Source organism: Papio anubis, chromosome 13 (genome assembly GCF_008728515.1).
Source record: "Papio anubis isolate 15944 chromosome 13, Panubis1.0, whole genome shotgun sequence".
NCBI classification, from domain to species: Eukaryota; Metazoa; Chordata; class Mammalia; order Primates; family Cercopithecidae; genus Papio; species Papio anubis.
Window position 1 is genome coordinate 94,365,347 of NC_044988.1, and position 14,350 is coordinate 94,379,696.

Consider the following 14,350-nt stretch of genomic DNA (forward strand, 5'->3'; position numbering starts at 1 on the left):
TGCCCAGGTTGGAGTACAGTGTTATGATCTCGGCTCACTGTAACCTTCGCCTCCTGGGTTCAAGCAATTCTCTTTCCTCAGCCTCCCGAGTAGCGGGGATTACAGGTGCATGCCACCATGTCTGGCTAATTTTTGTAATTTTAGTAGAGACAGGATTTCATCATGTTGGCCAGGCTGGTCTTGAACTCCTGACCTCGTGATCTGCCCACCTCGGCCTCCCAAAGTGCTGGGATTACAGGTGTGAGTCACTGTATTTATATAATAATAAATCACTTATATAACAAATGGCCAGCATCATTTATATAATAATAAAAACTTGGAAGCAACCCAAATGTCCATTATCAGAATAAGTAATCTGCAATGTACAAATAATGCCTAGTGTTGTATAGTCAAACAAAATGAATGAATGAAAGCTATAGTCAATCAACATGGGTCAATCTCAGGAATAAAACATTGGCAAAAAGGAAGTTGCAGAAGAATACACACAATACGGATTCATAAATATGTTGCGTAGGAATAGAAATACATGCTGCAAAACTATAAAGAAAAGTGAATGATTTAAAAAAAAATTCAGGGCCGGGTGCAGTGGCTCACGCCAATAATCTCAGCGCTTTGGAAAGCCAAGGCGGGTGGATCACCTGAGGTCAGGAGATCGAGACCAGCCTGGCCAACATGGTGAAACCCTGTCTCTACTAAAAATACAAAAAATTAGCTAGGTGTAGTGGTGGGTGCCTATAATCCCAGCTACTACCTGGGAGGCTGAGCCAGGAGAATTGCTTGAACCTGAGAGGCAGACGTTGCAGTGAGCTGAGATCGGGTCACTGCACTCCAGCCTGGGCAACACGAGTGAAACTCCATCTTTAAATAAATAAATAAATAAAATTCAGGATGTGAGTTTCATTTGAGAGGGAGATAGGATCAGGGAGGTATTGAAAATGTTCTACTTTCATTTTTTTTATTTTTTGAGATGGAGTTTCACTCTTATCGTCCAGGCTGGAGTGCGATGGTGCAATCTCTGCTCACTGCAACCTCAGCCTCCTGGGTTCAAGCAATTCTCCTGCCTCAGCCTCCAGAGTAGCTGGGATTACAGGTGCATGCCACCATACCTGGCTAATTTTTTAATTTTTAGTAGAGAAGGGGTTTCAGCATGTTGGCCAGGCTGGTCTCCAACTCACGACCTCATGTTCCACCAGCCTCGACCTCCCAAAGTGCTGGGATTACAGGCAGGAGCCACCAAGCCCAACCAGAAAATGTTCTACTTTTAAACAAAGGATAGGTACTCAGATGTGCCTTAATATTGTCAATCTTTATACTTTACATATTCATTTGTGAATATATATTTTTTTACTTAACAGACCAGTGTGAAAGTACATTTGTAAATATCATTTTGAATTTGTCCAAAATAATATTATTTTATAACCTTATTTTATACAGGTAAAATATAATACATGTTCTTAAATACCTAAAATGATAAAATTCATCTTTAATAATGTTCTTTGCCTACCCGAAAAATCTTGTGCATCCTCATGGTGGCTGAACAAAAGATAAATCTTGTGAGGAGCAAGCGAAGAAATTCATCTCCAAAAAACTGGAGAAATGCCTGATCTGCAAAGAGGAGAAAAGTGACAGTAAAAAGATGCTTAAATGGAAATTGTGTTTCAAAGGGGAAGGAAACTTCAGGAAAGCCTTCTCAACTTTCCTGCCTGGGACACATACCTTTAAAAATTCAAACAATTTAAAGTAAGTGACCATTTTAAGCCATTATAGTACATTCTGTTAAATGTGCAGTTAGATTAGGAGGGTACCTATTGAACGTGAATGAGTCAGTAGCTGGGCAATATCACGGTTGATTTTCCGAAGATATTCTTGACACTTTTCCCAAAGGCCTCTGCGCATGCTTGACAATCCAGAGACAAATAGGAAGGCCATTAGAGGATTGTTCAAAAAGAGAGTGAAGAGGCTACCTCGCTGAGATTGATCTGTAATAACAAACATGTTATATATATAGATAATAGTTTTGCAAAAAATAAGAGATACATATGAGGAACATTTTAATATACTGATAATATATAAAACTAAAGCTATCTCATTAAATCATAATTCAACAAAGCAGATTCTTCATGAAACTACAAAAACGTTGGTATGTTGCTTTCTGCTGAATAAACTTAAGAGCCTAGCAAACTTAAGAGAAATGGAAAACGAACATATTTCTTACCATTTTTTGCCCTCAATTAACAAATTTCATCCAAATATGGCAAGTGTTGGATGATGGGTTATCTGTGATAGAATTCTCTGATGAGTGTTAGAAATGCCGGTCTTTTTTATTCTCCTCTGAGTTGCTCTCTCTGAGTTGCTCTTTCCCTTCCTATCCCTTAAATACGAGTAGTTTCTTTCTTTGGCCCCATACATTGCTGACTGCTCTTACTCCCATGATTTTAGTTACCATTTATATGCCTATGAATTTATAATTCTCTATCAGCAGCCTAACAGGTCTGGCACCGCTCTGTCCTGCGGTAGATACTCAAAATGTGACTAGATGAGTAAATACACACTGGATTTCAAAGCTTTAGTACAAAACGTCATTGTTAACACTAATTTCACCTGTTTCTTTTTACTGTTTTTGATGTAGGTACTAGAAAATTTAATGACTCACACTCTATTTCTTTTAAGTACTGCTGCTCTAGGCTACTGTATTCAACCTAACTCTCAAAGGCACCTCAAACTCAACAGGTCAACAACTCCAAGTAAATTATTTCCCCTTTTGTTCTCTACAAATATGCTTCTCATCAAGTATTGTCATTTCTACCAGCATCTCAGCCAGAAACCACGAAGTCTATTCCTGCCTTCCCTCCCCACACCTAGTCCATCACAAAGTCCTATTGGTTCTATGGGCTTAGTATCTTTGCAGTCGGCTACTAGTCATTGTGCTATCTCCAGCCATCTCCCTGTTTTCATCCATGCCCCTCCCCAGTTCATTCTCTAGGAGGTTAACTGAATGCTCTTTCATGCTACTCTTCTGTTTAAATCTTTTGACAGTACAAGTTGAGTATCCCTTATCCAAAATGCTTGGGGCCAGAAGTGTTTTGGATTTTGGATTTTTTGGGATTTAGAATATTTGCATATACATAATGAGATGTCCTGGGGACAGGTCCCAAGTCTAAACACGAAGTTTATTCATGTTTAATATGTACCGTATACACATAACCTAAAGTTAACTTTATAGAATATTTTAATTAATTTTGTACATGAAACAAACTTTGTACTAAGTACTGATATGTGGAATTTTTCACTTTCAGTGTTGTGTTGATACTCAAACTTTTGAATTTTGGAGCATTTCAGATTTTAGGATTAAGGATGCTCAACCTGTATCCCATTGTCTTCCACTTAAATTACTTAACAAATCTTAGAAGTTCTTTCATAATTCAATCACACAATCTCAAACTCTACCCTTTAGCTAGAAGGAATGACTAATTTCTCTATGTACTCGGCCAGGGGTGGTGGCTCACACCTGTGATTCCAGCACTTTGGGAGGCCAAGGTGGGCGGACCACTTGAGGTCAAGCATTCGAGGCCAGCCTGGCCAACATGGCGAAACCCTGTCTCCAGTAAAAATACAAAAGTAGACCAGGCACGGTGGCTCACGCCTGTAATCCCAGCACTTTGGGAGGCCAAGGCGGGCGGATCACGAGGTCAGGAGTTTGAGACCAGCCTGGCCAACATAGTGAAAACCCATCTCTACTAAAAATACAACAAAATTAGCTGGGAGTGGTGGTGAGTGCCTGTAATCCCAGCTACTTGGGAGGCTGAGGCAAGGAGAATCGCTTGAACTTGGGAGGCAGAGGTTGCAGTGAGCCGAGATTGTGCCACTGCATCTAGCCTGGGGGACAGGGCAAGACTCCATCTCAAAAAATAAAATAAATTTCTCTACGTGCTCCCTAAGCTGTCTTATCTCATGGCCACAGCACCTGCAAATTCTCAGCTGGAACACTCTTGCTCAGTCATTTCCCACCCCCATCTAGTTCTCCATGTTCTTAACGTCCACGTTAGACATTATCTCATACCCTTCCCTCGTCTTCAGTGTGCTGCTAGTCAGGAGTTCCTCATCCATTAGCATGCATCCTCCTGTGAATCACTTATAATAACTGCCCATCAGGCTGTCTCTGTCTGCCACAGGACATTTGGCTCTGTGAAGAATGTAACTGTGCTTGTCAGGTCACAGTGCTATCTCCAGTGCCTAGCACAGTACCTGATAATAAATGTTGAATAGCACTGGGAGGCCAAGGCAGGCAGATCTCTTGAGCCCAGGAGTTTGAGACCAGCCTAGGCAACATGGCGAGACCCAGTCCCTACAAAAAAAATACAAAAATTAGCTGGGTGTGGCAGTGTGTACCTGTAGTCCCAGCTATTTGGGAGGCTGAAGTGGGAGGATCACCTAGCCCAGGAGGTAGAGGCTGAAGTGAGCTGTGATCACACAACTGCACTTCAGCCTGAGTGACAGAGTGAGACCCTGTCTCCAAAAAAAAAAAAAAAAAAAAGTTGAATAAATGAAGTAACTCTTGGCTAATGAGAGAACTAAAGGCTTTAGATCTCAAAAGTGCTTACTGATCAGCTAGTTTTGCACCCACGTGGAGGGCCCTCCCCTTTTGCAGAGGTGAGTAGCAATAATACCTATGGATAAATCCAAAACATTTCTCACAAAAGAATTTTGAATCTGCTTTTGTAATTGAACAATTAATTTAAGGTGTTAGAGGTCTAAGCTTTGTAGCATAAAGATAAGAAACTGGGTCAAAATGTGTTAAGGACATGTATTACAACTAAGCATAATAATAATAATGAGAGCACATATTGAGTAGTTACTACATACCCAGCACTATTCTATGAGGTAGATACTATTATTATTTCCATTTGATAGATGAAGAAACTGAGGCACAGAATGGCTGAATAATTTCCCAAGGTCACACAGCGAGTAAGTGGCTGAGTCGGGATTCAAATTCAGTCAGTTTGCCTCCAAAGTCTGTGTTTTTCTCTTCTATACAATGAAGTCTTTCAGACCAAATCATCTTGGTATTAACCCATTTGACCATGTAAATTTAAAAACTACGTAATGATAGGACAGAATGATAGCAGAAAGTACTGTTGAGTAACTGAAAGAGATTACATTCCTCCAGAAATGATAAAGAAACAGGATAACAAAATCTTCAAAGCAGGAGATTTTTACCGTTGTTTGAAGGTAAGTTCTATCCCTTAGTAATTTACTTTTGGATACATGAAGTTAATATTTCTACATGTTTTTCCCTGTTAAACAGCAGAACTTACCTTAAAACAACGGTGAAAGCCTCCAGCTTCTCTCAGGCATTCAAATGCTGACCATCACTTCCTGTGTCAAACTATGTCAGCAGACAGGACTTCTGGCTGGGAAGTAGCAGTAAAATGCCATCTCCCACAGAGAGACATCAGCACTATTCACAGTTAGGGAGATAGTGAAACAGTGACAAGTACTGCTAAAACAGTGTTAAGGTTGTTTAGTATTTTACCTACTAAATGATTGGGAGTTAGAATTAGATTTTATGTGTCACTAATTAAAGACAAACTATTAAGGACAAAAAGTCTTTCAATTCTCAGCCATTGAAGAAATGGCCAAAACACTAACCTGTCTCTCTGGCAGACTTAAAAGAGGTTCTTTTATTTTAAAATTAAAACAAGGCAAAAATGTGAATAAAAGAAACACTTTAAGTTGTGCCAGTTACGTTATCCTAACTCTGAGGCATAGACTGAGAAGTTTCCTAGACCAGCAATCTTATAGTCTTAAAAGATGCCTTGGATCTTTTAAAACATGCCTGCAAAGATATAGGAAGACCATGCTATATGGATATGACCAGCAAACAAACACCTGTAAAACAAATTTTAAAATTTACAAATCATGAGTTCCCCATCAGCAAGGAACAAAACCACTTCTTTCTCAGGGATGAATTATCTCAAGGCCTAATGGTAGCACATTAAGGGATCCTGGTTGTTGGCAAGGCTTCTGGGTATATTTCAGAGCGACACCTGCCACATTAAACATCATAAATCCACATACGATCATTATGGGAGGAAAAAACAAAGATCAGTACTATTCAAAATGTAGATAGTGTTTATTTGCAACCTATGGCTGTAACAGGCAATGAGGGTACATACCTTGTAAAGCTTTTGGATATGCTGTAGGAGAAAGCAAGCAGACTAGTGGTTGTCCAAACAAGTTTGTGAAATTCTGTAATATATAAGAATTTAAAACTTGCATTAAAGATTTGATAGTTATTTAGTAATTTTCCAAAGTATATCTTTAGTGAATAGATTGGGCCCTTAAACTCATAAATAGATGCAGAAACATCAGCAACAGCTAAGGAGACTGCCATTCATATATAAGTACCATGCATGATAGGCTTTTTTTTTTTTTTTTTTTTTTGAGACGGAGTCTCGCTCTATTGCCCAGGCTGGAGTGTAGTGGCGCGATCTCCGCTCACTGCAAGCTCCGCCTCCCAGGTTCACCCCATTCTCCTGCCTCAGCCTCCTGAGTAGCTGGGACTACAGGCGCCCGCCACCGTGCCCGGCTAATTTTTTGTATTTCTAGTAGAGACGGGGTTTCACCGTGTTAGCCAGGATGGTCTCGATCTCCTGACCTCATGATCTGCCCGCCTCGGCCTCCCAAAGTGCTGGGATTACAGCGTGAGCCACCGCGCCTGGCCCATAATAGGCTTTCTTAAAGGCTCTCAATCGAAATAGTTTAGTGAGTGAACTATTGATTTTTTTAAACACAATGCATAAACATGATTGTACTTTTGCAAGGAGAAGTCATCTGGCTGTATACCAAGAGGCCACTCCATCGAGCAACACACGTTGGTATATATAAAGGTGAACTTTCCAAGATCCAGGATCTGGCTTTCAGCTCCAAAACCTGATTCCTGGTGTCATCTCTTATTGTGGGTCATAATAACTGCTCTCATGGAATGACATAAAGACCAGAATGTCAACGTGTGATTTACAGTAACAAGCTGATACTAAAACTAAAGTACTCTGCATAATCATATCCTTTTCCTGAAGGTATATCTACAAGGGAAGTAAAATCATAAGCTGTGTGGTAAAGCAACAAGAAAAATAAAACTCCCAGGAGTGAACTTAGTAAGAAATAAAAAATCAAACAACAAAAAAAAATTTTTAAATACTCCTGAATGATAAAATGAAGACTGGAGCAAATGTGAAGACATACCATGTTCTTTTTTTTTGAGTCTCGCTCTTGTCGCCCAGGCTGGAGTGCAATGGCACGATCTCAGCTCACTGTAACCTCCGCCTCCCTGGTTCAAGCAATTCTCCTGCCTCAGCCTCCCCAGTAGCTAGGACTACAGGTGCATGCCACCACATTTGGCTAATTTTTGTATTTTTAGTAGAGACAGAACTTCGCCATGTTGCCCAGGCTGGTCTTAAACTCATGAGCTCAAGCGATCCACCCACCTCAGTCAGCCTCCCAAAGTGCTGGGATTACAGGCATGAGCCACCATGCCCAGCCAAGACATACTATGTTCTCAGAGATAAAACAATTATAAAATGTCATTACACTAACTTATTAAAATTTAAACCAACCTCAATAAAAATAGTCACAGTCTTTTTTTCCTACAACTGAAAAAAGTAATTGTAAAGTTCATATGGAGAAATTGGATTACCCAAGAGAACTCTGAAAAACAGCAGAGGGGGAACTAGACTCATCAGATATTGAAACATACTTCACACCTCAGTAAGGCCAGGCACAGTGGCTCACGCCTATAATCCCAGCTCTTTGGGAGGTGGGAGAATCACTTGAGCCCAGGAGTTTGAGACCAGCCTGGGCAAAATAGTGAGACCCCGACTCTACAGAGAATAGAAAAATTAGCCAAATGTGGTAATACATGCTTGCAGTCCCAGCTGCTTGGGAGGTTGAGGTGAGAGAGTCACTTGAGCCAGGGAGGTCAAGGCTACAACGAGCTGTGATTGTGCCACTGCACACCACCCTGGGCAACAGAGCGAGACCCTGTCTCAAAACAAAAAACAAAACAAAAGAAAAACCTCAGTAATTAAAGTGGTGCTGGTATAAGAGTAGGCAGAAAATCAATGGAACAGAATGAAAAGTCCAGAATTAGACTCCAAAACATTCAGGACTTATGTATACATGACAATAATGACACCTCAGATTGGCTGGAAAAACTGAATAGCCATATGAAAGAAAGTTGGCTCCATACTTCACACCACACATTAGGACAAATTCCAAATATATAAAAAATGTAAATGTAAAAAATTAAACAATAAAAGTGGTGAAAGAAAACATAGTAATTATTTTTTTGACCTAGACTTTCCTGTTATGATTAACTATGATTGATAAACCTAGTTACATAAAAATCAAAAGCTTATGAATGGTAGAACATAGCATAAACAAAATCAAAAGTCAAATAATGAACTAAAGAAAACATCTGGAACTCACATTACAAAGGATTAATCTCATAATATTGAAGGAGCCTCTCAGCCGGGCACATTGGCTCACACCTGTAATCCCAGGACTTTGGGAGGCCAAGGTGGGCAGATCACCTGAGGTCAGGAGTGGAGACCAGCTTGGCCAACATGATGAAACCCTGTTTCCACTAAAAACATAAAAATTAGCCGGGCGTGGTAGTGCATGCCTGTAATTCCAGCTACTTGGGAAGCTGAGGCAGGAGAGTCACTTGAACCCGGGAGGTGGTGGCTGCAGGGAGCCAAGATCACACCACTGCACTCCAGCCTGGGTTACAGAGCAAGACTATCTCCCCAAAAAAAAAAAAAAAAAAAAAAAAAAAAATTCCATTTTTAACCTATCAGTTTAGCAAAATTTCTAAAAGTTTGAGAATATACACTGTTGGCAAGAATGTGGGGAAATACACATATGTAGGTGACAGGAGTATACATTGGTATGAACACTTTAGAAGACAATTTAATTTGGCAGCATCTATTACACTCAAATGCATATATCATTAATGCAGAAATTCCCAAACTAGAAATTTTCCCTACAGATACACTATGCAACCAATAAAATTACGTAAGTATTAAGTTATTCCTCGAAGCCTTGTTAGTAATAGTGAAGGAATGGAAATAACACAACCAAATGACCAGCAATACAGGATTGGTATAATAAATTATGCTACAATAATACAATGGAATAAGCAGTAGCTATAAAAAAGAATGAAGAAGTTCTTTATGAACAGGTATGAAAGGCCTCCAACACTTTTTTTCTTTTTTTTTTTGAAACAGAGTTTCACTCTGTCGCCCAGGCTAGAGTGCAACCTCCACCTCTCGGCTCACGGCAACCTCCGCTGCCCAAGTGATTCTTGTGCCCCAGCCTCCTGAGTAGCTAGGATTACAGGAGAATGTCATTGTGCCTGGCTAAGTTTTGTGTTTTTAGTAGAGACGGGGGTTTGCCATATTGACCAGGCTGGTCTTGAACTCCTGACCTCAAGTGATCAGCCCGTCTTCAGCCTCCCAAAGTGCTAGGATTACAAGTGTGAGCCACCAGGCCCAGCCTCAATACTTCTTATTAAATGAAAAAAGATATGGTGCAATGTGGTATAAGATGTTACTACTATTTATATAACTAAGAAAACTAAAGACTATTTGTTGACTGGGCATGGTGTCTCATGCCTGTAATCCCAGCACTTTGGGAGGCCAAGGGCAGGCAGATCACTTGAGGTCAGGAGTTCGAGCCAACCTGGCCAACATGGTGAAACCTCGTCTCTACTAAAAATACAAATATTAGCTGGGCGTGGTGGTGTGTGCTTGTAATCCCAGCTACTAGGGAGGCTGAGGCAGGAGAACTGCTGGAACCCAGGAGGTGGAGGTTGCAGTGAGCCAAGATCATACTACTATACCCTAGCCTGGGCAACAGAGTGAGACTCCATCTCAAAAAAAAAAAAAAAAAAAAAGACTATTTGTTTTAGTTTGTATATCCATTTACAATTTCATTCTAAAAGGATAAGAAACAGGTAACAGTGACTATCTATAGGAGAGATAGGAACTTAGCACATTGGGACTAAGTGGCAGGAAGAGATTTCACAATATGCCTTCTTGGAATTTTTGATTCTGTGACTTTGTGAATGTTATACCAGTACTAAAAATATTAAGCAAATAATTCAGATAAATTAGAAGTATCTTGTAATCCAAACACAAAGGGAGTAAATTGACTGATTCTTTTGATAAGACAGATTGAGGCATTTTCTGCACTACAGATCCCTAAAGATGGCCATATCGCTTTTCCTCCTGGATAGGGCTAAAATGGACATTGCTATTATTTTTTTCTCAAGGTCTCCTTTTTCTTTGTACACCTTGCTAAACAACTTCTCTCCCGACTTTTTTTTTTTTTTTCTTCAATAATACTGTGCAGAGAAGAGTTAGCAAAGCAAGCCAGACTGCCATCCTTCGGAAGCTTTGCTTATTGGGTTGGCCCCTGGCTGGCTTCTGGGAACTTAGTTTTGGTGACAATTCCTACCATTAGCAGAACTGATAAAGAGTGGCTCGCTCTCCCTAGAATGTGCAAACAAGATGGTTTATACTGAACACCTGCCTGTCTTCTGGGAGTCAAGCATTTTGTTAAGAGTCAGGCAGAGAGTGCCCACAAGATCAGTTCCCAATAAAAACCCTGGTTACTGAGTTCCTAATAAGCTTCCCTGGTAGGTAATATTTAATCCATGCTGTCACAACTTGTTGGTTGGGCAATTAAGTGTATCCTGTGTGACTCCGCTGGAAGAGGGTCCCTGGAAGTTTGTACTTGGTTTTCTCCAAACTCACCCCACATATCTTTTTCTTTTGCTCATTTTGCTCTGTATTCTTTTACTGTATTAAATCTTAGCAGTGAGTATGACTATATGCCGAGTCCTGTGAGTCTTCCTAGGAAATCACTGAACCTGGGAATCACCTTGGAGACCTCTGACACAAATACACGAATACCTTCTATCAGATTATAATTAAATTTTAGGCCTGAGAAATAGTTTAAGGTGCTTTACATGTGACTTTACTCTGTTCTGATCTAATAAGAAAAATTATAGCAAATATATACAAATGAATAAATTTTAACCAGACATAGCTCATTATAAAGTTGCTATTGAGTTTTGTATGTTTGTCCTATATCTAACCAACCACTGTGATGAATTTATATTCATATTAGTAGCTTTTCTGTGATTCCTCTTGATTTTCTAAATATAAAATCACACCATCTGCAACTAGTGATTTTCATCTCATTCTTTCCAATATTTACTGTTTTGTGTCCTCTTTTACTAATCTGAACCACTTTGTTACTGTTTTATTTGGGGAATGTTACGAATTTCTAGTTGGGACAAAAGTAATACTGTATCATAATGATAGTAACAGGCATTCTCTTTTTCTTGCTTATTTTAATTAAACATACTTTTAGTGTTTCTCTAAGTACAAAGTTGGCTATTTAATACAGAAGCTCTTCATCATAGGTTCAAGTGCTTTAGTTAAGAACAGGCAATGAGTTTTATTAGATTTTACTAAATGACTGTTACGAAAGCATGTGATTGTCTTATTTATCCTATCAACATAGTTTATAGTATGAATTTTTTTTTTTTTTTTTTTTTTTTTGAGTCAGGGTCTTGCTCTGTAACCTAGGCAGGAGTACAGTGGTGTGATCATAGCTCACTGCAGTGTTTATCTTCTGAACTCAAGCAATCCTCCTGCCCCAGCCTCCTAAGTAGCGAGCATTGCACAGACGTGGCACCACATTCAACTAGTTTTTCATTTTATAGATGGGGTCTTGCTATATTGCTCAGGCTGGTCTTGAACTCTTGGCCTCTAGAGTTCCTAATCCTCGTGCCTCATGCTCCCAAAGTGCTGGGATTACAGACACGAGACACCGCACCTGGCCTGATTTTCCTATACCTAACCTTCATGCATGATTCAGATAAACTCTTTTGATAGATGATTCTATTAATAAGCCTATTGGCTAGTATTTTATTTAAATTCTTCTACTCGATATCGATAAACTAAGTTGGGGTAAAGTTTTCTTTCGTGTGTGCTAATTTTGTCTGGAAACAGTATCATTGTGATAATAATTCCTATCATTTACTGAGTGCTATTTTCCAGAAACTACTAGGCTTCATAGATCCTAATCTGCAATCACAACAATCTCGTGAGATCAGCATTCACAACTTATTTTCTTTTTTTTTTTTTTTTTGAGACGGAGTCTCGCTCTGTCGCCCAGGCTGGAGTACAGTGGTCGGATCTCAGCTCACTGCAAGCTCCGCCTCCCGGGTTTATGCCATTCTCCTGCCTCAGCCTCCCGAGTAGCTGGGACTACAGGTGCCCGCCACCTCGCCCGGCTAGTTTTTTGTATTTTTTAGTAGAGACGGGGTTTCACCGTGTTAGCCAGGATGGTCTCGATCTCCTGACCTCGTGATCCGCCCGTCTCGGCCTCCCAAAGTGCTGGGATTACAGGCTTGAGCCACCGCGCCCGGCCTTCACAACTTATTTTCTAGAGAAGGAAAAAGTAGCTCAGAGAAGATCAAAGACGTGACCAAAGCCATACAAGTATTCTGTGGCCTATTACAGAATGAATTGGATAGTGCTGATCTTTTTCATTGCCCTAAATTGTATATCTGACTCTAAAAGTTTCAAAGTATTATTGGGCCGGGCACAGTGGCTCATGCCTGTAATCCCAGCATTTTGGGAGGCCGAGGCGGGGTGGATCACCTGAGATCAGGAGTTCGAGACCAGCCTGGCCAACATGGTGAAATCCCGTCTCTACTAAAAAAATAAAAAATAAAAAAAAAAAATTAGCCAGGCGTGGTGAAACTCACCTGTAATCCCAGCTATTTGGGAGGCTAAGGCAGAAGACTCACTTGAACCCAGAAGGCAGAGGTTGCAGTGAGCTGAGATCACCTCACTGCATCCCAGCCTGGGAAACAGAGTGATACTCTGTCTCAAAAAAAAAAAAAAATTTATTGGTAATCCCAGAAGGGCTAGAGGCCTTTCTTGTGGGGAAAAGGAAATAATTTTGATAACTTTCTTCTATTTCTAGCCACTGATAGGGCTTTTCAGACTTCTTTCATATAGCCATTCAATCTTTTGCCTAGGAAATTATTTATTTAACTGAGGTTTAAAATGTACTCACTAGCTGGGCATGGTGGCTCATAATCCCAGCACTTCGGAAGACCAAAGTGGGAGAATCGCTTACCGCAAGGAGCTCAAGACTAGCCTGGACAACAAGGAAAACCCTATCTCTACACAAAATTTAAAAATTAGCCAGGTGTGGTGGCATGTTTCTGTAGTCCTAGTACTCAGGAGGCTGAGGCAGGAGAGGATCGCTTGAGCCCAGGAGTTTGAGGCTGCAGTGAGCTATGATTGTACCACTGCACTCCATGCACTCCAGCCTGGGTGACAGAATGAAAACCTGTCTCTTAAAAAAAAAAAAAAAAGCATTTGCTTAAAACAGTATATAATGTTCTTTTTAAAGATCTCTTATTCTCTTCTTCAACAAATACTCATAGACCTAAGAAGTAGACACTGCTACAGGTGCTAGAAATACAACAGTAAACAAAACAGAAAAAACTCTATCTTCTGGAGCTGACATTTATGTATGTATGTTTTTATTTTTATTTTTTGAGATGATGTCTCACTCTGTCACCCAGGCTGGAGGGCAGTGGAGATCTCAGCTCACTGCAACCTCCACCTCCCAGGTTCAAGCAACTCTCCCTGCCTCAGCCTCCCTACTAGCTGGGATTACAGGCATGTGCCACTACACCCGGCTGATTATTGTATTTTTAGTAGAGATGGGGTTTCACCATGTTGGTCAGGCTGGTCTTGAACTCCTGACCTCAGGCAATCCACCTGCCTCAGCATCCCAAAGTGCTGGGAATACAGGTGTGAGCCACCATGCCTGGCCTGGAGCTCACAGTTGGGTGGGGGATGGAGAAATGGTAGCTTGTGACCCACAGTAAACTAACCAACTAAATAAGTTATATAATATAGAAGGTGACAAGTGCTATATATGGAAGCATAGCACATAGTTAATAGCACAGGTTTCACAGTCCATTGTCTTACATTCCAACTTGGCCACCCACTATCTGTGTGATCTTGGGCAAATTTAACCTTTATCTGTGCCTTGGTGTTCTTATCAGTAAAATGAGAACAATAAAAGCAACACACTGTATTGTGCAGGAATTAAATGTATACACATAAAGTGCTTAGAATAGTGCATGCTACTAGTCACTATGGAGAAGTTAACTGTTACGATTATTAAGAAAAATAAAGTAAGAAAGGTGGATAAGGAGTACTGGGGAGGCATCTAATTTTAAGTAGGACAA

General features: G+C 40.3%; 1 protein-coding gene across 7 annotated transcripts in view; it reads right to left on the reverse strand.

Annotated features, from left to right (window-relative positions):
• SCAI (suppressor of cancer cell invasion) overlaps nt 1-14,350 on the reverse strand; it is a 188,988-nt gene that overhangs the window by 14,614 nt on the left and 160,024 nt on the right. For 3 of the 7 annotated variants that reach the window (XM_031654509.1, XM_031654507.1, XM_031654508.1), the window contains 3 exons: nt 6,177-6,249; nt 1,806-1,979; nt 1,505-1,605 (listed from right to left, as the gene is read on the reverse strand). In XM_031654509.1, coding sequence (XP_031510369.1) covers nt 1,505-1,605; nt 1,806-1,979; nt 6,177-6,249 — 348 coding nt within the window. Of the gene's footprint in view, nt 1-1,504; nt 1,606-1,805; nt 1,980-5,315; nt 5,459-6,176; nt 6,250-14,350 lie in introns of those variants that run through there. The other 4 variants (XM_031654511.1, XM_031654510.1, XR_004178000.1 and 1 more) reach the window with 3 other exon arrangements.